The following is a 26,421-nucleotide window of genomic DNA, read 5'->3' on the forward strand; positions in this document are numbered from 1 at the left end:
ACTACAAACCTGTGTCAATCCTGCCTTCTGGGTCACAGGCTGTCCAGAAATGAAAGGGAAAAACAAAACTCACAGAGAAACTCCTAAGGGACCCACATCTCCTCTGATAATATGAAAATCTTTGGCTGACTGAAACACAGATTATGTAAGTACCACAAGTTTATGGTGAAAATTGCAGCAGATCCAAGCATGTGAAACTCTTGAAAGAGCACTTCCTAGGATGTGCTATTTTCTAAGTCAGTGTTTATTGGTTCTTGGTTGATAATATCAAACACTGTGATTTTCAAAGGAGACTAAGAGATTTATGTCTTCAGCTTCCGAGGAAGGGAAAAAACCGAACCAGACCGAACACCTAAAGCCAAGACAGAATCCCTGAGACTGAGCCATGTCCTATTTATCATGCCAGGGACACGTGTGAGGGCAGCAGGCTGTGAGCGTGACCCCCGTGACAGCCAGCAGCGCAGCTGCTGTGTGAGGGGACCCATGGAAGGAACAGAAAACACTGGATGCTCCTGCATGGCAGGCTGGGGAGGGAGAAGGTGTGTGCACACTTCTGTGAGTGTGGGCACAGAGCTACAGAGCTGTGACCAGGCAGGATTTCTAACCGGAACCAAGGTGTAGCTGCAGACATGACTTTTAGTGATCCCAACAACACTAATGAGTTATGTCAGGGATGTGGGTGATGATCAGATTTCCTCTGACATTAACTTTTAGCCATAGCTGAAATCAATAAATCAATAGGATCATCCAGTGAGGTGTGTTGGCTTGGAGTTAACATGTAAACACCTGATAATTTGTTTTCCCATATTCAGTACTTTTTAATGTTCATTCAGCTAGAAGATAAAATAAAAACACAAGAGGAGGCATTTGTCTTCGACACAAAATCTTACAAAAAGTCTTTTTTTATTAAATATACATTACTTACAGTTTAAGTCTTTCTTCTGTACAACAGTAACCATAGAAAACAAAAGAAGCTAAGGCTAAATTTTTTCAATCCCTTAACAGGGTATTAAGACATGTTACATTGTCTACAAAACTGACTTAGACTGAGGCAACGTCCTGTGGAATTCTCTTTAGAAAACCAGATAGTGAAAGGGGAATAATCTAAATCTCCATTTTGCTTTTTACTGTAACTGAGAGACTCTTGCTTTACCCTTGGACAAATCATTAAAAAAAGTTCTTTTTTTTGCTTTGCTAATAAAATGAACAGAGCTCTGAGAGATTTATTTAATAAAATTTGAGTAGAACAAAGTAAAATGAATGATGAAGGGCTCATCTGTAGAAAGAACCAATTTTTTATTATTACAAATACTTAATCTCAGCTGCCATTTTGCTCTTTTATTTTTCTTTTTAGGGTGCCTTTATCCATTAAAATTCCATACAATCCTTCCAGTGTTAGTGTGCTGGCTCCTTAATTGGTTGACAAGACACCACCCACAGACCAACCTTCCAAAACCAAAAATTTTAGAAACTCCTGAAGGTGACTTAGCCATATCATGGGCTTTGTGGAGCTGAATTTAATTTCCTTATCCCAAATTTTATCTATAGTTCTGCTAGAAAACAATACAACTTCAGTTAATGCAGCTCTCGTTGACAGCAGTAAGGGATGACAAATATGAGGTCCTGACTTGGATTCATGTATGTCAGCCCCAGTTTGCAGGAGATCATCAAAGCAAGAGCTATATGAGGCTAAATTCATCTGTGATGTATCTACATTGACCTAAATAGAATTACAACCAGGTCTAAAGCTGTCTCTTGTTGCTTTCACAAAGCAGGTTTCAAAGCAGGTCAGGCACAACAATGTTAAGGTTCTCATTATCATTTAGATATGGTCTGTGTTACAGATTTCACTTGCAAAAATCACAGAGTAGAGATTTTTATGACTGGATGTCTGAATAAAAAAAAATGCACCTGCTTGCTCTCTTCAGCTTCTGAAATTTCAATTCCACTGTGTTGTGAATGGAAAGTGAGGCTGTGACTGGCTGTATCTAAGCTTTACCTAAGGAACACCCCTTCTTTCTTGACAATACGGGTACTGCACTGGCAGCAATGACAAAACACATCAGGAAAGGATGTGCCTAAAGGACACAAGAAGGAGCTGTAAAGGGCATGCAGAAATGAGTAAATAATTTCCCATGCAGAATTAGTTCCAAATGGACTCTATTTAGGGCTGTGGGATTGAAATTTCTGAAGAGAGTTATGACTAGCATGTCAAAAAGTAAGTAGCGTTGCAATGTGAACAGCAGTCAGTAGGTTAGAAAAAAGCTGCCATAAGCATGTTAAACAAGGGAGTGGAGAGTCTCTAGGCAAACACCATTCTTTGGATCACCTGCTGTGCCTAACATTTCATTAAATGTTATGATTGAGGGAAACCATCCCCAGTTCTTCTTTGGGCTAGCCAGGAGAGTTCCAGCAATCTAACTGGGGAGATTTGGATCTGGTATCAGCCAGAGCTTCGAAATCCTCTCCCGTGTTTGAAGTATCTCTCATACTTTACAGATCATCAGGACAACTATGACTATGTTTTGGCAGACTAAGTAGCAGAAATCCATTCCATGGCAAAAAAAAAAAACTACCACAGAAAAATACCTGAAAGCCTCACATCCACCTGATGGTTACCATGCACGGCTTCAAACTGTGCATGTTTTCCAAGAGCTTTTGCCTCCTTCACTGCCCCATCACAATGGTAGTTTGAAGTATTAATGTCCTCTTTCCCCCTTAGATGTCAACACCTCTAGGTGACTATATCTCCACGATGGAGTGCAGTCTCCCTTCTGGTTGAACACCCAGCTGACATTTTGGTTTCTGTGACTGCCAGGAGAAAAATCATAGTCTTAATTTGAATTGTGAAAAAAGCTCCTCTGACTCCTACCAGCAATTTGATAGCTCCACATGTTAAAAAAAAAAAAAGGAGGGATGAAGAAAACAGAGGTGAACTAGATATGAAGTGACACTGTCAACACAAACTGTTGCCTTAATCCTTCCTTAGCTCGGCTTGTAGACTCGGCACATTACAAACAACAAACAACGAGCTTACAAATTACAAGAGTTCACCAGAAAGTGTGCTTTTTTCCCAATTTTTGTTTTTGTCATAGTAACTTAGTGCAAAAGATCACAAAAATAAGCACCAATACACTGAAATATTCAAACTCTCTATATGCATGTCTTGAAATAAACAGTCAAAGAAAAAAAGCTACTTCAGACCCAAAGAAGAATGTGTTTAGAAATTTCATGTACAAAACTAGCAGGGAGGAGGGGGCCGCCCACACTGAAAGAGGACATGAAGAACTTTCCACTGGGAAAGAAAGTGCAGCCAACTGCAGAACCCAAGGGAACAAATCATGCTTTGAAGCTGTGATGGCAACCTGTGAAGAAAACCCCAAAAAACTTCAAGGGCATGGTGCAACTTGAACCGTAGTCAAGCAAGAGGCCTCCCACCAACCTCTAAAGATGCTGGGTAAGGCTCTTGGTTTGGCAGGGGTGTAACTATATCACTTGGCTTGTTTGGTGAGTAGGCATTAAAAAAATGCATGAAAGCTTTGAAATAGCACTCATAAGGTCTCAGACTTTGCTCAAGTCTTTTACAAAGTGCTGCTTTTTGAAAAATAAAATAGAAAAAAAACTCCTTTGTGTCTGTGGAAAAAAACAGCAGTGCAGAAGAATATTTGAAACTAGTCTTGTTTAGGGTAAACTTTGTGTAGGTGAGACCAACAGACAATAATGGCATGAGATGGTGGACCACAAAGACATCAAGTTCTGCCTACTCTACACTCTTGTTAATTTGAAGTGGAGCATGCACGTCAACTGATTGGCTTCCCTACAGAAGGAAGGTTGATTTTGTTCTGAAGATGGGATTTATTTTTTCAGGGATTCATCTCATTGAGAACTTAGGGTTCTTGATGGAAACTTATAATTGGAAAAGCCAGCAAGTATGAGACATAGCTACTTGGGGTTAACAGATGCCAGGATATGACAGAAGACTTGCATAATTCCTGGAGCTGCAGAGATACCCTGGTATCATCTCAAATGGCACCACACATGTAGAAAGGCATCTGAGAGGGCTGAGTTAGCTTTAGATTCAGAAATGTGTGGATCTGGCTTCATGTCTGCTATCTGCCAAAGCTCCCATGTGAGGCAAAAAATGGATGTTGGATCTAGAACAGAATGAAAGGAGAATTATCCACTTCTCCACAGATTACTGATCAGATTGTCATTGGCTCAAAGCTGTACTTTGAAACTTGATTTTCATGTATTTGACTACAAGGAGATGTATACATTTACTAGGCAGAGATGTTTAGAGTAATTTTTAGAGTAATTTAGATGCAAGGTCCTTGACCCCAGCTGTCACCTCAGTAAAAAAAAGTCACTTGTAATACCTGTGGAGATGTGTCTACTGGATCTTCAAAACTATTGTAAAATTCGTATTCATAGGCAAATTCTGCTAGAGAAGTTCTCTATTGCCAGGAGACTACCCTGTCTCTATAATCAATGGAGAGAAAAAGACATCTCTAATGATTCATTTAATCTTACAGGATGTTTGAGACTCTTGCCCTGTCCTCACCAGCCACAGGGCTGGACAAGACTGGATGACAATTCTGAAACAGGCAGTTGGTAAAACCAAATGCAAAATGAAACAAACCCAAAAGATAAAAGCAATATCCAAGTGCTTCATAGGTCTTGGACTCAATCTTATTGTCAGCAAAATCAATAACTGACTTCATTAGGAAAAGATTCATAACCCATCACCATAGTGAAACAATATGATATATTGATTGCTCCTCACCCAATATGTGAAATATGTGATCAGCTAAATGCTAATATAGACAAAGATCTCATTAAAATAAGGGTTTGAATTACATTGTAAAAATTGAGCAATTGATAAATAGGATGAGTTAAGTCTAGCTAGATCAGGTTAAAATAAAGCTGAGAGAAAGCATCTTATTTTTGTAGTCTGGTTGCATTTTAACTTAAATATCAGGGGCATCTCATGACTGAACATTCTCTGATAACCACACATCTCTGTATGTCTCATTTTTACAGTTATATTTGCCCAGGTGGTAATTCTGGCTTAGCCCATATGAGTTAAAAATAAGTCTTTTATTTGGCTTTTTCAGTGCAGACATAACCTAAGTGTGGAGCCATGGCAAGAACAAGAAGAAATAAAACCAGTGTACATTTTAAAAATTGACCCAAAATACTCACACTGTCTTTAGTAAGTGAATATGAACAGGTGAAATACTAACTGCTAGTTACATAGGTAACTTAGGATTAAAGTTTTATTTCCAAAAGAGAAATGGGACTCAATTTTCTAAGATATTTAAATGTCTTGTAGTATATTAGAACATTCCACAGCAAGGCAGACACAGAAATTAATTTGAGTTAAATGCTCACTTTGTTTAGTCACTTAAGCATTGATCCACATCCTCAAGAGTCTAAATTCCTTGTAAAGGCTATCCTTCACCCAGGTGGCAGCCAAGTTAGCTGGAGTGAGCTAACTGACATCCAGCCTCCGTTTGTTTTCTAAAGCCAGGCACTGGCATTCACAGAGTCCTTCTGGGCATCCAGCTCAGACTGCATGACTAAATAGCTTTATAAGAATGGCTATTATTGGTCAAGTCTTTTCTGGAAAACAGGAATTTGCAGTGCTGAAATCCATACCTAAGATACTTCATAATTTCACAGCTTGCCTAACAATAATAATTTTCATTTTGTAGGTTACATATCATATCACCAAGAGGGAAAAAGAAGAGACAGTAACCTTCTACCAGTCCCTTACTTTCATTATGAAACTTGTCTAGGGAAAGGAAGAAAATGCAAACTGCCTCCAAACAACTCTTTGACTGTCGCAGGTTTTTCACTGAAATGAAATCTGAAAATTTATGCATAAAAAGTATTATCCCCTGGCTTTACTTAAAAATATTATCTAGGATGACAGCTAAAAGGAAAAGTGAAAACAGCCCATTTAAAAAGAAACATTAACAAAACCAGCAGAAATGGCTTGAAATAGGTGGGAAAAAAATTCTAATTTGAACTAAGGAAAATGAATTTTAGCTCTAGTAGATTTTTTCAAAACTGTATTTCTTTTATAAAAAAATATTAATTGCTTTTAACTGGTATTGAAGGAAATCCAATTATGCACTCACTAAAGAAAGCATTAGAACAAAACAAAAAACAACAAGGAGTTTATATTTAGAGTACTTCATTTAGTATATTTTAGCTATCTTTAATAAGAATAATTTTGACATCCTGATTTAGAAGTCCATACAAACTTGTTCATTTGTTCAGCCCTGTAACATAAAAATCTTCCCATTTCAGTACATCCATCAGGTATAGATGCACATCTCTGTATACTTATGTATATATTCATATGAAGTCCTTTCTTTTTACAGATGCACCCCAACCTAGCTAAATTTTCAGTGTTTTGCCTTCCTATTCCATTCTTCATGTAGCCAATTAAGCACATTAGCACATCAGCGATGTCTCATACAGAGGCCATTTCAGAAAAGAAGACTCAAACACAGGCAGAGGCACCCATGACCTCTCCTATTCCTCCCTTTTGCCATGCCAAACAAAGCAGCTTGATCTGCAGGAAGGAAAGAGCAAAGGGAATTGCTTTGACAGGATTTTACTGCCAAAGACAAAGCAACATAAAGAGAACCCAGCTACTCAATCCATCATTCCAATACTCATCACACAGACACACTGTCAAATAATTGTGTCACCCAAAGAGCCAGTGTGTGGCAAAATGGCTGCAGCTGACCATGGCTGAGGGAGAATGGCACCAAACTAGTTTCAAAATAGACAGCTTTATAAAATTGCTCAGGGAAGAGTTCTGGTTATAGGGCTGGCCTCATATTCCTCTTCACATAAGAATGATGTCACTCCAAGACTGCTTTCTCTTCCCTGAGTGCTCCAAAAGAAGTGGTAAAGAATCACCACATCCAAACATTTATTTATTTATTCTTCCTTTTCTGCTCTCTCCTCTCATAAAAAAAGAACTCAAACAAAAACCTAAATAAACACCTGCATACCTTTCCAATGGACTGCCTAGAAAAACAGCAGTTGTTGCAAGTGTAAGCTCATCTCTACTTTACTGTGGGCTACTACCTCATACTGGGATTCCTTAATTTTTAATCTTTGTAAAAAGGACCACTATGTGGAAACCCCAGGATGACTGCACATCAGGTGTAGGGCAAAGAAGGAGATTTAGCTGCACAATCAGTTGTCTCAAATTAAATCAAGAGTATTGCAATGAATAAGATTTTTTTTCCCCTTAACTTTAGGCTTAATTCTACAACCAGCAAATTCTACATCCTCTTTAGAAGCCCTGCAAAGGCAGATGTCACATGGACACAACAGAGTGTTCAAAACCTCACTGGCTGGGACTCCTTCATTTCTTACCCTTAGGATGTTTGTGATTGAAAAGGAGGATTTTCATCCTCACACTGTAACCATGCAGCACAAGTAAAATGGGCAAAACTTGATTCTTCAGTAGAGTTCCCAATCAGGAAAGGACAAAACACTTTAAAAAAAAGTGAAGATTAATTTGGAGTATTTGGGATCTCTTTATTTCCCTAAGGTTCTTCCTTGTAAAGAAGGTTTATCAAATATTCATCTTTTTAAACATGACCTCAGACCTCTCTCTATTTAGTTTTGGAGAAGTTATTCCAATTTCTACAAACAGGAAATATCAATCAATCTTTCACGCAGTTTTGGGAGGTTTCTTTGAGTAGTAGGACTTATTTTTTCTTTTTTTAGAAGAGCTGACAGAAGGTGTGAGTCATGTTTAAGATTAAACTATTTTGGTTTTTTTTCTCATCTATGTTCTTTTTCTTTTCCACAGGGGCAACAGCGTTTAACCTCAGTGTGTGATAATCCTCCATGTGGCATGAACAGGCATATGCTGCATTTCTAAAATTTCAGACAAATATAGAGCACCTAAGTCCTAGTAGCTTCCTAAACCCCTTGGAAATTCAAGCTACTATTTTCCATGCTTCAGCTAGGGTTATACTAGTGTATGCTGGGTCTACGTAGCCAGCCTTATGAGATGGAGGTGAAAGAGGTGCATGGGAATGATATTTATTGTTGATACATATATTGTTGGAAAAGTACTGAGAAGCCTAAAAGTTACAGTAAAAGGACAGGAGGTTGGGGGAAGGAGCTTAATGAGGACGGTTGTATTTTCCTTTATGTCATACCAGCTTTTCAACTGGTACAAATTAATTTAACACCATTTAGATCAATAGACAATATATCAATTAGTAACATTTGAGAATTTGGCTGGTTCTTTATGATTGTTGTAAATGAGCCCGTGATCAAAATCAGCTGTTTTGATCTCATTCTTTCCCTCTATCCTGTCCCAGTATCTGCAGAGCTATGTGTTCAACTACTTTACCTGTGCTCCACATAGTCCAGCTCTAGTGTAAAAGCAATGACTTAAATGGCTCCAGAGAAAAAATAACAACAAATAAATGTAAAGACTTTGAAACATCCAAGAACTGACAGCAGAAACCAGGTGTGCATGTGGATCTTATTTTGTGTAGGATGGGATAACAGGTCTCTTGAGCTGCAGAAGTAAACTGTGATTGCCAGGTTTTTGTGCAGAGAATGAGGCACTGTGACGGTTCTCAGTGTTTCCTGTGCAGGGCGGTCTTTTCCAAATGAAAAAGAAGCTAGCAAAAAATGAGCGTTAAAAACGAAAAAAAAAAAAATTCAAAAAGAAAAAAGGAAGGGAGAAAGGAATAAAGAAAGGGAGATTAGGGGAGGAAGAGTAAGAAGAAATTGCATTGTCCATCAGATAAAATATTCCCGTTTGCACTCGCTCACTGTGTTTTGCAAGTCAATGTCAGCTTTAAAGGAGCTCTCAAGGTTTTCTGGGTATTCCTTCTCCTTTTTCTGGCTATTTCGATGTGCTTGTTTGTGTTGATAGAGGAATCTGCTCATGATGGCAATGATACAAAAGATGATGAATATCACAACTGCTATTACGCCTGTAAAGGGGTAAAAAAGGAAGGATAGAAAGAGTGAAAACCAATACAAAGGCTCAGTTACCTCAAAAATGCATTTACCAATGCACAGCACGTATGATAGATCAGTTCATCTCAGTCCATACACAGCCATATGCCTCTAGCAAACCCTCTCTGGTAGTTTTTATTTCTATTTTGTCACCTTAAGAACTCTAAAAATAGAGCATATATTGATACAATTGACCTAATTTCTGTAAAATTATGCTTTCACTGGAAATACAGTTCGTTCAGTGTGTTTGCTTTTAAACACTAGATCTGCTCATATAAATTTCTGCTCTGTCATATTTTCTTCTGTGTTATCTCTGGGAACCTTGCACAAGCCTTGTACACTTGGGTTTATAGCTTCTAGATATTATCAAAGGCAGCTCACTACAGGGTATGCTATAAAATAATCAAACAGAGATAAATTGTCTTCTAGGCCATTACAGGAAAATTAAAATCACACATGAAATTATGAGGACAATGTTCCCCAGTATATAAATACTTCCATATGACCTGGTGAGTTCCACTACACCACCAGATTACAAAGAGAGAGCTCTGGAAATATGAGATATGTGAATGCTCTGCAAAGTATTCACCAGGGTGGTGTGTAAAAAAATGGCTACTTAGCTGGGTCTTAGAAAACAGACTCAGATGGAATCAGAGAACACCTGGAACATCTGGAGATCATCTTGTCCAGATCCCCTGCTCCAGCAGGCAGGCAGGCAGAGTTCCATTGTATTTTAGAAGACTCAGGTTCCTCTTGATCCATGCGTGACAACAATAATCAATAACGCAGTTGCCTACCTAAGTAGCTTGACACAGATACGTGCTAATAAACAGAGCAGATACTTCACCTGCTTCAGAACACAAAAAAAAAACAAAAACCAAACCCTTGGACTAGATTTCATGGAGCCCAGATTTAAAGTCTCCTAGATTTTTGCCTTGACAGAATTATGTTTTGAATGTAGTCTTTAAAAATGAAGTTACCTCCAATCACAGCTGAATCACTTCTGACTGCATTGGTGAGAGGTTCTCTTTCATCTGTCTTCCCAAAAGGATCTGCAGTTGGTTAAACAAAAGAGAACTTATTTTCTATATCCACTATTCATTTTCTCTGTGGCTTAGACAGAAGTGGCCTCTTACTCTCATGAATTCTATCTGTTTTCAGAAGATGTAATTTGGGGAATTGGAGAACTGAACCAGAAGGGTCTGAAAAATAAAGTGAGTTTGCACAACAATCTTCTTCTACACCTTCAGGAGCAAATTCTATTAAGAGCATATTTAAAAGGAAACAGAGTTTCACACTAACAGCTGAAAGTGTTGTTTCAGTTCATCAGAAGAATCAGAGAGACATTTTAACTAAACAGCCTCTTGGGAACTTTCCTCAGTCAGAGATGTATTATTATCTTTTTTGTTGTTACCTAAGAAATTATATCAGAAAGAAGGCAAAAGAAAGGGATGCTAGGCAGATTTAGATCTGACCTATGCTTGTAGATGAGATATACAACTTGAATTCAATCCCACGAAGAGCAGCAGTCTCTGCTTGGGACACCTCATCTACTACATTTATGGGACTGGAACGGGAATAAAAATGCACTTTTACATACAAATATAGAATGCATAATAGAAAAGGTTAGAGTGGAAAGGAAATCTGGGGGTTATTTAGCCTAATCTCAGGCCTCTGATCATAAACTCAACCAGGGCCAAATTTAAAATTAGATCACAGTTGGTAATAATTTTGTACACAATCAGTGGATTAATCTCACTTTATTTTTCAGTATACATGAGCTATATAAATAAAAACTAGTAATTTAGGGGGTTTTTCATTTATAAAATTATTTTATACCCTAAGATGGCTGTGAAGAATTAATAGTGTGACTCACTTCTTTTCACAAACTATAAGAGGAGAGTGTTCATTATTTCAGACTGAAGATGAGTTAACTTTCTGGATAATGGAAGTTTGGTGAAATATTTTTTAATCCATTCCCAAGCTGAAGACAGTGAATTCAGTGACAATTAAAAATTTACATCTGTTCTACAACAGCTCTCCTGTACTAGAGAAAAAAATCACAACTGGTGCCAGTGCATGGCACTAGTCAAAAAGAGTAATGAAAAATTATTAACTATGTATGAAAAAGAATGAAATTAAATTTTTAAATTAAAAATTACATAATAATTTGTGCCTAAATAATTTGTGCCTAAAATATTATTTAAGATTGACACCTAATGCGATCAGCACTCCAGAATTTTTGGTTACCAGAATTTAAGCACTGAGAAGAAACTAGAACAAATGTTGAAGAGCAGTTTCAGAATGGAGACCGAGAGCCACAAGCCCCAAGAATTATATTTTGCCTGAAAAATAAAATCAGGATACAAGGAGAGGATGGTTTGTTACAATGCAGCAGATGGCCTGAAATAGCAGAGTCATCTCCACTGGGAACACAATACACTCTGAAGCCAAGGAATAGCAATACTGGGTCTAATCTAGGACCTCAACAGGACATTCTCCTCCTTCTAGATAAAACTGATGGCATTACAGCTTGATTCACTGAAGTTGGAAGCCCTGCTGAGGTCTCAATGCTCCCTATAAATCATCTGGTGCAAACCCCTACTCAAATCCAAGTCTCTTAGAGCAAGATTTTCAGAGCTGTATCCATTTGGGTTTTGAAAATATCCAAGCATGAAGACTTTACAACCTCTCTGGACCTCACACCACTCTTCTTATCAAGTCTGTATCCTGTAGGATTCTTTCAAGCAGGCCCAAGAGAAGGTCACAGGTTGCAGTCATGCATTTCTGCCTTTTTTCCTTCCTCTGAGGATCCTCAACTTCACCATCTCATAGTTGCTACAGCCAAGGCTGTTCTGGCACATCCCTAGCCACTCAGAGCTTGTTTGGAAATACCAGCTTCAGCACAATTAGCACAGTGAGACAGAACTTCACTCTTTAAGGTGCCTTTCAGAAGCAAAATCTTTTCTGTGTAGTTCCAGACTTATGGAAGTATCTGACTGTTTTTACTTTATATGCTTGAAGAGCTGCTCTCAGAGGACAGGCAGCTCAAGACTCCACCATTCACACAGCTGTTTACAGCAGTTTAATATTAAGAAAAAATATCATAGGAAAAGTCTATTATCTCTGTACTATCAATATAGAGTTCAAAATAACAAGATCTTTGCATGTGCCTCAGCAAGGAAGAAGGTGATCTGCAGATCTGTGTTAAATATCAAAACCACAGTAAATCACCTCCCATTTTGTGCTTCCTCATCAGAAGAAGTGTGTTCAGATAACTGTGTGAATGGATTTTATTCCATATCTGTCTGCGAGGAAACTTTTTTGAACACAAATATTCCTTCCTGAAGGAAACAGCTTCAATTGTTTTCAAGTTACAAATATAGAAGGCTTTTTTTCACATGCTTTAAGAGCTTTCCTAGTGGGATTTTTTGTTGTATCTGCACATTAGAATATCGACACAGACATGTACAGCCTTCTTTGAAGTTCTATTTTCTTCTCAGACATTCAATAATGAGAAATTGGAAGTGATGAATTGAGATATGAGCACTAAATTTGAAAGTTAATCCTTGACTCTGTTTTCTTTTTATTTCTTGAAATGTGTCCTTTGCATGTAAAAATGTAATGCTCAAGTACATCTATAGAAATTATAATTTGCTACAAATTGGAATTTTTTTTAAACAAGAATCAACCACCCATTGCTTTTACTTTAGCATATAAAGACATGAAGTCTTCAGAGCTCACTTGTTCTAAAGATCTTATTCAGGCTTTAATCAAATCCAGTGTGAATAGTGAGACTGGAATGTCAGATAATTCATCACATTGAGAGGAAATCATATTTTAGAGCACAGAGTGACAAGACAGGCCTGAGTTTTTATAATAATTCTGCATTTCTGATGCAACAGTGCTTAACCTTAACAATAGAGCGCAACTGATTGTATGCTTTAAATATTTAAGTTCAAATGCTACACTCTGCTCTGTGTTCTGCCCTGAAGTTCTGAGCCTCAGGTTTTACTGCTTTCTAAACTCCTTAGAAAAATTGTATCATTGAGGTGACAGATCACAGGGCAAAGAGTTCATATTTTCAGTATCATTGCCCATTCAGGACTCACAAGACACATTTGTCTGTGCATCAGAGCAGACACCTCAGACAACTCAAGGCAGTGAGAAGGAAGTGGGGGGCTGGGGAGGAGCACATGCACACTGGCAGCCACTCTCCAGAGTAATCAGCAGCCTTTTTCCCATGCAGAATGCTAATAGCATCATTTGTTTTCTGCTGAACATCTTAGGCAGAAACTGCAGGAAATGGGGATTTGATATAAGTACAAATGTGAAAGGAATTGTATTATGATTTAAAACAGAGTTTTATTAGTTATCAAAAAGGAGAAAGTAGCTTTATAGGTCAAGGGGCAAAAACCAGCCTTTAATTTGTACCCTTTTCTGGTCATTAAGAATTCTGCCACATCCACTGGTGACTAAAGCAGCAACTTGATAGTCCCTGTTCATGGTGACAACACTTCCAGCTGCTCTCAGCTTCCTACTCTGCATACAAATTCACATATGCAAAATACTTCAGATTCCCAGAGGACAGCCTCAGGATTGCAAAAGATACACAAATGATGGGGATCATCTTGCTGGTATGCTCAAGTTGTGCTCCCTCTCTTTAGTCTAAGAGAATGAAGTACAAGCATTCAGTGGAAGTCGCACATGCCAAGGGGTTTGGACAAGAGTTTTTGCTCATTTCTGTTAGGGCAGGAACAAATTTGAATTGTTTTTTATATGACTTCTATTGCTTTATCACCACTAGAATACAGAATCTGTGTAACATTTAGGTTCTCCTTTGAGATCTGCAGCACTAGAATTATCTGGAGTGGATAGGAATGACAAATCAGGTGCATAACCAAACTTTTAAAGCTTTTCCACTACAGCCTAGGGACTTTTTTTGTTTGTTCTAGGCAGGCATGTTTTAGGCAATCCAAGGACTAAGCCTGAAAACATTTTTCAGAACAATGACTTTTAAAGGGATCTTGGATACTCCTGGTGCTTGTCCTCAACACTGCTGATTCTGAGAGAAAAGGGAACTTCCCAGTTCCACCATTCATACTCTCACAAATTGCATTACAGCAAACAGGAAGGAAATCTCCCTCTATCCTTTGAACTCCCCAATTCCCTCCCAGTAGGACATACCTGATGAGGAATATATTGTGGTTGCTGTGTTCACGTCAGCTTCCATCATGGATGCACAGTTGGATTCTGTCAAGGAACCCTGGACAGTCACGGGAGCAATGCTGGGATGGCGTAAGGCAGCCTTCAGGGGAGAGATGTGGTTGTACTGGACAGAGGACAGGCAGCCAGTGAAACCATAGGCATTTGCCTTGGAGACTTCAGGGTCCAGGGACAAACTGTCTGCAATGCAACAGAAAAACACTCTGGCAATTGACTGTTTTAGGAAGGCATTAAGAAAATTAATCCTCTTTTGCCTTACCCACCCCTTTTACATCTACTATCCAATTTCAACTGTTCAGGTTCTCCTTCAGCAGCCTGCAAGTCCTCCCTGGCCTCACCCATGAGGCTCCCAAAGTCCTTTCTCTATTATGCTACTTACCTTGAATTGTCTTGCACATAAAAGCCTGCACTGCACTTTCTTCCTCATCCATTTTCTCTACTAATGGACAATATCTATTACATCATATCTACTAACCACAACAATAGCAACAAAAACAATAATAATAATACTAAGTAAAATAGCAACACTAAATACCATAGAATTCTGAGGCTGATATGCTAACTTGTTTTTTTCATCTGCTAACAGCATCAGTTGCATATATATGGATCATACCTCCAAGGCATTCTGCCTCCTCCACTCTTTGGATGAAAGACCCTGCTCTCTATTTTCTGTCCTAAAACGCTTTATGTGGCCTGTCGCTGAATGGCTTTTTACCTCAGCTTCTCATCCTCCTTTAAGAGTTTGTTATTCAACTTTTCTGAGGCACCTCTTCATGTTACTGTTACTGCTTTTTTACTATCAGAATTCCTAAGAATCTTCCTAGTTACTAGACAGGTTCTCACTCTACTAGCCCTATTTCACTAATAAAATAAAGACTAAAACTATACCTTTTCTTATCTAAATCATAACTAAAACATTATTTTCCGGCCTGTAGATAAAATAGCACAAATAACTTATCTGTTGCTGTGTGTTCAGTTAAATTTCACAAAGAGAAAGCAAATCAAGCAAATAATCATAGAGTGGTTTTGTTTGGAAGCAACCTTAAAGATCATCTCATTCCAACCCCCTGCCATGGGCAGGCACACCTCTCACTAGACCTGGCTGCTCAGGACCCCATCCAAGCTGGCCTTGAGCACTTCCAGGGATGAGAATCCATAACTCTTTCAGGCAGCCTGTTCCAATGTTCCACCCTCACAGTAAAAAAATTTACTTCCAAAAGTTTTTATATCAAAGATTGTTTGGGAAAGTCAGGGAAGGACAGTGAGCCCATTTTCTATTTTCTCCAAACTCATATTATTTACTTTCCAGAAATTGAAATTCATGCTGCTCAGAGGTCTTCAAACCTGATGTGTTTTATATCTAGGTCAATCAAACAAGAAAAAGCCTACAAATGCACACAGATACAGTATCAAAACTTATTCAAAGTCTTAAAAAATACTTGCTAATGGAAAAAAAAAAAAAAAAATCCAAACAAAAAAACAACCTTCAAGCATTGAAAGTTTTGGGAATATTTCCAATGACATTGGGAAATAAGGGTTTCTAGCTTTTCAAGTTTTGTTTTCAAATCTTGAAAGAATAAGATGCTAAATTTTAAAATAAGGTCCAATTTTTCCATTATTATTTAAATACAATGGTTCTACAAGTGGTCAGGATTTATGGAAAAAAAGGCCTTCTTTCAAAGCTGAAATTGCTATTTAAATTATATAAACTTTTTTTTTTTTGTATAAGAAAAGACAGAGAAATCACAAAGCCAGCCCAAATCACACATTATTTTTGTGCTCAAGATCTGTGACTGTTATGCCATGCACCCAGAGGGAATTAGCTGAGAAAGATTTCTAATTACATTTGAGTGTCTTTGTGCAAGTATAACACAGAAGAGTGCGGCTGCTTCTCAGCAAAGCAAGGGACAGTACCAGCTTGCTCTCCCAGGGGCCTTACAGGAGAAATGCTCAGTTTGCAGAGCTGTCAGGGGCACAGCCTCTGAGCTGCAAGATGGGAAGGGAAACACTGAGGCTTTGTCACTGGAAAACCTGCAATCTTGCAGAAGTTCACATTTGCTCTTCTGAAAGTATGTAGGAATTGACTGCATTCAGATTTTTAATGAGATTTTGGCTGAGTTGTTATGAAACAGACAAAGAATTGCTTCAAAGTTCCTGCAAGAAGGTTTGTATATACTGAAAGATGGATTTACCGTATTTGCCATCTTTGTTGAATTTATAAAACCCTTTGTAAACATTCCTACCCTCAGCCTTTATTGTTTTCTTAGCTCTGACACAAAAGGTGAATTGGTTGCTATCTTTTATAACCAGGCAATCTAAGTTGCTCTGTTCTACCCCAATGTGCAAAAAAGTAAAGGCTAAGAACTGATGTGTTCCTCTCTCACGGTACAGTAGTTTGAAAAGTCTAAGATTCAGTACTTTTGCAGGCATTTTTAAAAGTCACATCAAGGGCTAAATTCCATGAGCCTTTTGTCAAAGTAAGCTTTGCATGAATGAGAACTCAGAGATTTGTTGTTGAAAGACTTCGGAAAAAAAAATCAAAAGAACAAACCAAAAACAACCCCAGAGTCCTCTGGTAAAAATTCCACATGCACAGATACAGCTTGCTTTTTCATACAGCTTTGGTGTATGCCCAATGTCTGTCAGAAAGGAGGGTTTTCACTGTTCTCAAGAAGAAAGCTGCACAACTTGGTTGTGAACAACTTTTGCTGCCCTCTGAATTCTTGAGAGGATAATGTAAATCTGTGATTATGACATGGTTAGCTTTATGAAAGGACACTCTGTGTTTTGGAGGTTTTGCATCACAATAAAATGTTTTTCCAAAAGGTGTTTTCACTACGTGACACAGTGCTCAGTGAGAAAAGGAACTCAGTGAAGTTCTGTAGTCTGTGCTGCAGCCAAGGTCATAAGAACCTTCAGTGGCCTTCCTCTGACCTGGCAGTGCTGGGAATCTTTCCACGCATTTCACTGGTCTGGAAAATCACACTGAATTGCTGCTGATGGCTTGGTTTGATCTTCTGACATTTTAGCATTTCATTTCTGTTCCCAGCACTGGAGAATAAGTTATTTTGGGTAATTTCTACATGGAGAATAAGAAGGCAATCTTTTTTAGCTTTTAGTAATTTAACTGCTCATTCTCCACAAATTAAGTTTACCCCTACATTAGGAAGTAATTTTTAAGCTTCATCTGTTGAGTTGTGCATAAGTTGGCCTGGCTTCTTGTTGGGTCCTGTAGATGAAGCTGTCTGCAATGTCACAGCTCAGCAAGATTTATGTTTGTTTTCCATGTATTTACAATGGCTTTCCATGATAATGAGGATTAAGTCTAACATGTAGTTGTATTTTTTAAACTTTATAGATTGTATCTATATTATAGGTATCAACATAACTTATGTGCCGATTTATTCCTAGTCAGAAAATCAGACATCCTGTTCCCCTGCTGTTTCATTATACACCTCTGCCACATACAACACACTTGTTTTAAGATTTTCAATAGAGCACTTTCAAGTCTTCATATCTCAGTAATGGAAAATTAATTTTCATCATGAACAGAATTCCACGAGAATTCTCCAGGACCAATCATCAATCTGCTCAGTAATGAAACAGCAAATTGACATAGTAAATGATAACAAGAAGGATAGGTAACTGGAATCAAACACATATCAAAAGCGTTATTTTTGTGCAGGGAGAGTGGGTAAAATACCCCTTTTCTAAAAGTATCAATGTGTATATTAACATAACAAACATTTTTCAATTTATTTTTTTTTAAATTTCTTTATAAACATTATTTTCATGTCACTTAGAAACTTAAACCTCATTTGCCAAGGTGCTGAACAGGACTGGCGAGATTACTTTTTGGACATTGTCACCAGATTTGAAGCCATGACCTTGAGATAAAAGACACTTGTGGTAGATAAAAGACACTTGTGGTGTCCACACACTGCACCTGTCTCAGAAGAGATGACTACAAGGCACTGTGCAGGTACCTTGAAAAATGTGCTGCTGTGCCCATCAACAATCTCAGTAAACTTTGCTGACATTAATCATCCAGTTAGAAAGGGCAGAAAGTGTATCTTGGGTTAGCCTGGAACCCAAAAATATAACTTTGGAATAATCTCATTTCCTAGTGTGAGTCTGTCACAAAGACAGCAGAGTGAAAACCACAGAAGCTTTTCCTGGTTACAACTGAGGTCAACCAGTTTGACTCTTGCTTAATGAAAGGATGAATTTGAACAGGGGACAGGCTTCAGACATTCAATGCCCCTCCCAAGCACTTCTGAAAAAGCAAGGAGCAGCAGGAGTAAAGGCACTTCTTCCTATGAGTCTCCCCAGGAATGAACAGAATGCCCAAAATTGCTCAATGAGCCTGGATTTGCAATTGAACAGTTTGTGCCAAGTGTAATATTTAAGGATTTTTGTTTCATTAGGCTTTGCAGAGATAATTTAAGGCATGCATTTATTATGTTGTCTCAAAGACAGCTTATCGTTGAAAATGAGGCACTTGGAGTTGCAATGTGAAATTTGTTAACATGACATATTTGACATGTGAATCCTAATCTGCCACAACACAACCAGTCCTATGTGATTTTGCATGGGCTGAAAACATAATCTATAAAAAGAAGAAAATATGTAAGAAGATGGAGACATGATGTACAAAAGCATACATTGATGTACAATATATGATTGTCCCAGAAGCAGACAGCTAAAATCAACTCAAGTAGCAAGAATTCAGTCTAAAAATAAAATTTCTGGGGAGAAGCAGATGACCTTGGACCCCTATTTAGGCAGCACTGTCATCAAGAAAACAGGTATTTAAGCATGGTGTTATGATCATAGGGTAAATTATATTGCTGGGGAAAATGTTGGAATAGATCTGGTCTCTTTTCAATAGAGACTTGATGGCATTGGCTTAGACCTTGAATTGTTTGGACTGCCTGGGGTAGCCAAAATTTGCTTAATTTAGCTGCTTGCCATGTTGGTCTTTTATCTTATGCAGTAATTTCCATTTTCCTTAATGCTTTACTGTGCTACTAGGAGGAAAACCAATGACTTTTAAAGGCACCCTAAAATTCACCTAAGAGATTTTTATTCACAATATGGTCTAAGAAACAGGTATTTAGGTCAAAAAGAGTCTGAAGCAAAGAAATGAGCTTTGCAGTCACCAGAACAGTGCAGCCAAATCTCTTGCCGACATTGTTGTCTCGTTTAAACTGTAAATTGTGATCTGGTAAGCTTAAAACCAGGAATGTCTTTCCGTTAAAAAAAAAATAGAAGAAAAAACAGACTTAATCATTTTTCATAGCAACTCTCTAAAAGGAGGTCCTTCTTCATGGCAACTTTTGTATTTCAGAGTTAATGGCAATTTACCCCTTGTGATTTAAATATCCCATTATCATCTACCCCTATATAATATTCTTGGATGAACTGTTATGTGATCTCTTCAGTGTACAGATTCCATTTTCTCCTCATGAACTTTTAATAAGAAAAGCCATTGTAGAAATCATAAGAATTGTACTGCACCTACATAATGATTTTAATAAAATCACTTTCCAGATAAACTTTCTTTTATGTACACTTTATATCAAAGCTGAATGACTCAGTGGAAACTTGAGTGTGTTTTAGCTCAGGCTTTTAGAGATAAAAAATATCATGTTCCTGTGCTAGAATACACAATCATTTATGCTACCAGTGTGGGAAGGTCTGCTAATTGATCACTTTGAAGACACAAATAAATTAGCTCAACACTAATAGGTTCTAAAGAAATACCTGCAACCTTTTTCTTCAAAATCCTCTTGAATCCTTTCAGTGTTACCTTTTACTCTGGTATTTCTACACAACTACAATATTAAATTGCTCAGACACAAATACACAAACAATGAAATTCACTTCTCTGCATCAGAGATCATTTTTCCCAAGGACAATAACGGTAAAAAATTTAGACATTTGGGGCACAGTAAAAACTTTTCAAGGACTTATTAAAGTAAACCCACAAACAAATAAATTATATTTTCCAATGGGATAGCAGCTTCTTGTAGACAACACCTAAACACATGCAAATGTGTCTCTGAGATCAGAGAATTAGAAAATAATTGAAGTTTAAAGACACCTCTGAAGGTCATGCAGTTCAATCCCTTGTTCAAAGCAGAGCCAGCCTCACAGTTAGGTCAGAATGTTCATGTGGTTAAATACAGCAGCATGATCTCTGCAAGGAGCACTTAAAGTAAATGAACTGGGACTCTGGTTAAAATTTCACTGAGGCTTTGCCATAAACTGTATGACCCACTAGGGGCCTGAATCCAGTGCTCACTAAAGTCCATGGAAAAACTCCCATTGATACCGATAAGCTTTGGATAGGTCCTTTTGTGTCCTGACTATATTTGTGAAGTAAAAATGACAACAAACTACAGGATAATAATATTTTTCTATTGCTGTTGGGTGCAGTGAGGATGAACTCAACAGACGTCGGCTGGCTACTTGAATGATGCTTCCTTTTACTCCCTTGTCTTCAAAGCCACACTTATATTTAGATTGATCTTTCCAAGGCAGCTATATGGTCCCATTACTGTGTATCTGAAGAGCTCACAGCCTTTAATGCTTTTATCCTCCCAGCACCCCTCTGATACAGTGCTGTTCTATTATCTATGCTTTACTGATAGAGAAGGGAGATAGTAAAGCTCAGACTGGTTCCAGTGGGAATAAAATGCCTGCTTACCTTTATATCTGCACATAAATGGCTTACCCAAGGTCATTCAAGTAGTCTGTGGCAGAGTCAGTGTCCCTACATTTTGAATTCCAGGTGAGACTCCTCTGCCTGAAACAGAGGGATTTTTTTTCCCAGAATTCACAGCTGTGAATAAGGCAGCCATTGGAAAAAAACATAGCCAGTTTGAAAAGGAGAAAAAGATATTCGAGTGTAAGTAGCTAAAGAAAGTGTAATGGAGATGGGGTGGGGAGGGGTAGAAACAGGGGAAACACTATTATTTTAAAAACTGGTCATTTTATAAAAGTGCACTTTTCAAAATTTCTAGCTGTGCTGAAATGGCTATCATAAGAAAATCTGGTCAGGAAGGAGTTTCAAGCTTTCATGATGTCGTGCTGGAAGACCTCTTTGAGATTTCCCAGTCAGTGGAAAATTAATGGCGAAGTCAAAAAAGAAGGTGGTGTCTGATTAGGCAGCCAGGATCAGGCTTTTAGAGCAGACAAATGATCAGTGGTGTGACAGGAAAGAAGAGAGACAGATTTTCAGAAGATTATAGTATGGATATGTAGGACATGTAGAACAGAGTTTTTTATATGGTTCTCTTTCAGTGGATGCTTAAATTTCCTAATGAATGCCTTTAGGTGTGTAATCCCAGTGGCATCCAAAATAAACACTACAGGAAGTCTAGGTCTACTCCAAAGCATCACATGCCTCTGAAGTTTATGCTTTGCTGAGGGTATGAGCAATGAGAAGGAAAAACTTGGCAGATACTGGTTTAAGTCACCTGTATTCACCTGATGAGCCATCATTAAAAGAAGCTGTAGTCAACATTTTATCCATACAACAGGATAAATAATGATTTAACATACTTATGTAAGTTCCACAGTCCCTAATGACAATGTCTAGCTCTCCTCTTTGTGCAACAAAGCAATACAATTAACATTGTAGCAGTAGGAATTTCTGGTTTGGTTTTGTTTCTTTCCATCATGGAGTAGTGTGCAACCTGAGTAAGTTTGGAGAAGATAAAAAATGGTAGAGAGCAGTTGGTAGACCAGATGGTTGTGTTACCATTCAGAGGGATGTTGACAAGCTGGTGGAATGAGAAAACAAGAACTGCATTTCAGCAAAGGAAATGTGAAGATCTGCACTTGGGTTAGGATGAACCCCACCCAGCAGCACTGGTTTGGGGCTGAGCAGCTGGTGAGGCTTTGCAGAGAAAGACAGCTTCCCAGTGGGAGGGAAGCAAGGACTTACTGGAGTGAGTTCAGTGAAGGGCTGCAAAGATGATTTAGGGACCAGAGCATCTCTCCTGTGAAGAGAGGATTGATAGAGCTGGGAGTGTTTATCCTGGAGGGAGAGGACTGAGGAAGGTCTGTGATTTTCTGAGGGCACAAGGACTTACTCAGCATAGCTACAGCTGTGGGATAAAACCTGGAAAATTAAATCCTAATACAGAAGAAACAGTTTGTGGAAATTCACTTAACATATGAAAAAGAAACTGGAATTAGAATTAGGCTGGTATTAAAGCGACTTGCTGGGATGCATTGTGCCATTTCCAGTATGGCAATAGTATTTCACCACCTGGATGGCCAAGTTTATGGCTTTAGTGTCATTACAGAATATGAACTATTGCTCTACCAAAACAAAACCCTAATAAACTTTGGGGCAAGAGAGAAATAAAAGAAGGATAAAAGTGGATGGCGTTCAGTGGAACTAAATGCCTGACCTTTGGAGATACACCTGGGCTTTTTGGCTTTGCAACAATTTGCACTTGTGAAGTTAATAATATTTTTGTAACTAAATCTAGTTTCTCTCCATTATGCTGAGCTGCACCATGTCAGCTTGCTGGCTACATTTTTGAAGGTCTTTGTGCTACCTTCCATCTTTCTGGTTAAAATTCCTTGCTTTATTGATTTGGTGTCTACAGAGTTTTAGGTAGAGGTCAGGATTAGTAATGTTCTTTTAGATTTTTAGCACTACAGCTAAACCTTGACAAAGTTGGAATTTTAGCTTAGCTCTGAACTGGGCTGAAAACTGTCAGGTTCCCAAACTTGTCCACAAAGGCTTGGAAGACAGCTGCATTCTGAAAAAAATCCAACATTATATATAAATAAGGGGATAATCGGGTCCTGCTCTTAATCTACTTAATTAAAGGTGATGCAGAATGCTCTACTGTCATTCTACAGGGTTACACTGCACAAGCAGGCACCAGGGGATGTCTGTAGTGCCTGTCTAGCTGCCAGTCCCACAGGCCTCCTGTGCTAATAATGAAACATATAAAATTGCAATGGTGACTCAGATGTCAGGCTTGATATGGAGGTCCAATTTGAACAAAGGACTGAAATGTCTGTAAAGAAGGCTGTATTTAGAATCTTACTGGGAAAGAACAAGACCCTTATATAAAAGAATATGACATACTTGACAATAAAAAAGAGCAGTTCCATTTTCCAAATTTCAGGCAGGGTTTTCCTGGTCTTGTAATGGCTTTGTAGTATGGAGGAGTAAAGATCAAGAAGGTCCATGTACAGAACATGCAGAATTGTGGCCTAAGTGCTATATGCAATATTCCTTGCAGAATTCAAATGGAAAAAGACTGGCAGTGAAAAAAAGGGCAGAGAGGATGAAGGCTCCATTGTGCTGTTCTTATCATTAGGGAACAGAAATGGCTGGAGAGGAGGAAGCTGCAGTCAGCAAAATGGTATCATTAGGCGAAGATGCTGCCCTGTGCAGCCACAGAGGCTGTATGAATCACTTCACTGGAGGGAGCAGTCGGAACAGTTAATATTGCTGTCGATGCAAACAAGTAAAGCTGCCAAAGTTTTGCGTTGATGGGATATATAAATAGAGTACTGGAATGCTCAGGCCAACTCTTCCAGCAAAATCCATCCAAACCCCCCAATTCCATCAAAAACCCAACACACAGCACAGACTAATTCCAGCACTGTAACATCTCATGAATCAGGAGTATATTTAGTAGAACCTACCTGTGACCTTGCCCAAGGTGAGTGACTTAATGGCCTTAAAATCAATCTCAGAAAAGTTGTGTTTGAGTTTGAGAACTTGATCAACCTGGAAAAGGTCAATAAAATTACTTCAGTACAACAGTACATGGATACCCCTAGATCTCATTGTACTGCAAACTTCTGGGAATGTTCTCAGCTGCCAATCTGTTAATTCTGCCCCCAAGCGTGATTCAGTTTCTAAAGATAGCAAAGTGGATGTGCTTTGATTTCAGCATGAGAAGCTGAAAGGTATACCAGAATAGTCATATAAAGGACTTTGAAGAAACTTCTCCTGCAGAAAAGCTTAAAATGTTTGACCCTGAAATCCCCCTTCCCAAAATCCATGTCTAGTCACTTCAAAATACACTCAAAGGAGGCCACTCTAGAAATGTATTGTGAAGACTTAGTTCTGCACAGAAGAAAACCACAGAGCAGCAGACAATAGAAGACTGGTACTTGAGGAAAACCCTGGCTTTTAGCATAACCCTTCTTCTTAGATAATGAGGCCTACCCACTGTAGTTGTGTGATGTGTGTTTTCACCACCCAGAGATGGAAACTGTAGAGGAAAAAACCATGGAGTGCTGTGTGTTTCTATATTTTCATTCTATTCCTTAAGACACAACCTCTCTATAGACTCTGCTACCCTTCCTTGTTAAATGATTTTTGCCCAGATCTAGCCAACCTGTGTTGCAATATGGATGGCTATAATTAGCCTTAGAAGAAAAGAAGGAGCAGCATGATGGTCCTCTTCTCCCTGCCTTGGAAAAGCAGCCAGTGCAGGGGAACATGGCAGAGGAGAGGTTTTGCCCCTCTGAGGTTGTTACACTCAGCCTGGCTTGCTTCTTGTTTCTAGGATGGAGCACTGCCATGTACACGGTGACTGCACCCTGCATTCCCTCAGCTTTTCCTTTCCTGTGAGAGGATAAGGCAGCCGGGGTCACATTCTCCCTTGGGAAACATACCCTAACCAAAATTAAATTCCTCAGCTTTTTTCTCCCTTTTGCAGCTTTTCCATGATCCATACTGTGTGTTTCAATGGAGACTACAGATCACACAGACATTACTAAGCCCCAGAACCACTCCAGTGGTACAGATGAACTTCTGGCCAAAGGTGTTGCCTAATTCACAGTTTGTCAGAAGCAAGGGAAGATCTTTCAATGGAAAAAACCACTGTTTGGCACTCTTTGAATAGGGTCCAGATGGAGCTCTGCTTGAAGCTACAGGGCTGTTCTGCTGCTGAATCAGTGTGAAACCTTTGTCTCCTGCCAGTGACCAGACATTGAGATCAGGGAGTCTGATTCCCAGAATTCATAAATCACACAATGGCTTGGGATGGAAGGGACCTTAAAGCCCATCTCGTTCCAGCCCTCTTGCTGTGCCCAGGGACACCATCCCCTGCCAGAGCAGGGTGCTCAGAGCCCCACCCAACCTGGCCTTGAACACTTCCAGAGATGGGAATCCACAACTTCTCTGGGCAACCTGTGCCAGTGTCTGTGGCCTGAGGTATTATTTAACACTCAGCACAAGCCATGGCATACCTGAATGATGAGCTCTCTGCCCTCCCTGTTAATCTTCACACGGTGCAGCTCTCGGTTGGCAAAATTTCCAGATGCAATGGTGAAAATGAGGAGCCCATCCTTACTCAGGTTGTATCGGACCTGTAAGCTTCCTTAAAAGCAGAGAAAAATTTTACATATAAAACCTATGTCAGCTCAATAACTTTACACAACAAAAACTAATTTTCTTTTTATTACTATGGAGTAACAAGGTTAATAAGTCAAGAAGAAGGTCAAAAGAATTCAAGCTGTAATGAAAAGTGTGAAGAAAATAATGCACTGGAGGAGCTTTTCTTCCTACTGGGTTAAGAAACTGCTATGGAAACACAACTTAATGAGTAACTAAGTATACCAAAGGTGAGTGTGTCTGTCTGCAGGTCAGACACTGAGCCCTGCCATAGCTGATCTACATCATCCTGCGAGGGATCACTTCCAGCAGAGGGCATGCAGGGCTTGCACTGCCCTGCTAAACTAATAATGCTGGGTTTTTGTAATTTTTTTTTTTCATCCAGATGTAACAGACAACACGGAAAAGACATGACAACTGTAAGAATTATAACTTAATTCCACACAGTTAGAGGTCTGTACTTACTTTATCATATGAAATAAAGAAGTACCTTTAACATATTTGAAGGAATTCATGTAATCCATATAAAAATGAATGCTAAACATCTCATTCAATCTTGCTATCAAAATAGCATCGTGGCTTCTGATAAATACCAGTACCATACAAATCAAAATGCATAAGGAAATGAGGAATCCAGTATGAATTTTAATGCTTCAACAAATGACTACAGGGAATGTGTACAGATGATATAGATAGATATAGATGATATAGATATATAGACACATGGAGCTACATATGGCATATTCTAAAAGAAAAAGGATCTATTCTGGTAAAATCCTTTCAAGCATACTTTT

The 26,421-nt window shown here is 38.6% G+C and overlaps 1 protein-coding gene across 1 annotated transcript in view; it reads right to left on the reverse strand.

Moving 5' to 3' along the window:
• Window positions 1-886: 886 nt before the first annotated feature.
• CNTNAP5 (contactin associated protein family member 5) overlaps window positions 887-26,421 on the reverse strand; it is a 273,862-nt gene continuing 248,327 nt past the window's right edge. Inside the window, exons 20-24 of the mRNA XM_064434947.1 lie at window positions 25,483-25,613; window positions 23,926-24,010; window positions 14,203-14,421; window positions 9,996-10,067; window positions 887-8,990 (exon numbers count right to left, since the gene is read on the reverse strand). Coding sequence (XP_064291017.1) covers window positions 8,794-8,990; window positions 9,996-10,067; window positions 14,203-14,421; window positions 23,926-24,010; window positions 25,483-25,613 — 704 coding nt within the window. The 3' untranslated portion in view covers window positions 887-8,793. The remainder of the gene's footprint in view (window positions 8,991-9,995; window positions 10,068-14,202; window positions 14,422-23,925; window positions 24,011-25,482; window positions 25,614-26,421) is intronic.

The sequence above is a fragment of the Passer domesticus genome, chromosome 10, assembly GCF_036417665.1.
Source record: "Passer domesticus isolate bPasDom1 chromosome 10, bPasDom1.hap1, whole genome shotgun sequence".
Lineage (NCBI taxonomy): Eukaryota > Metazoa > Chordata > Aves > Passeriformes > Passeridae > Passer > Passer domesticus.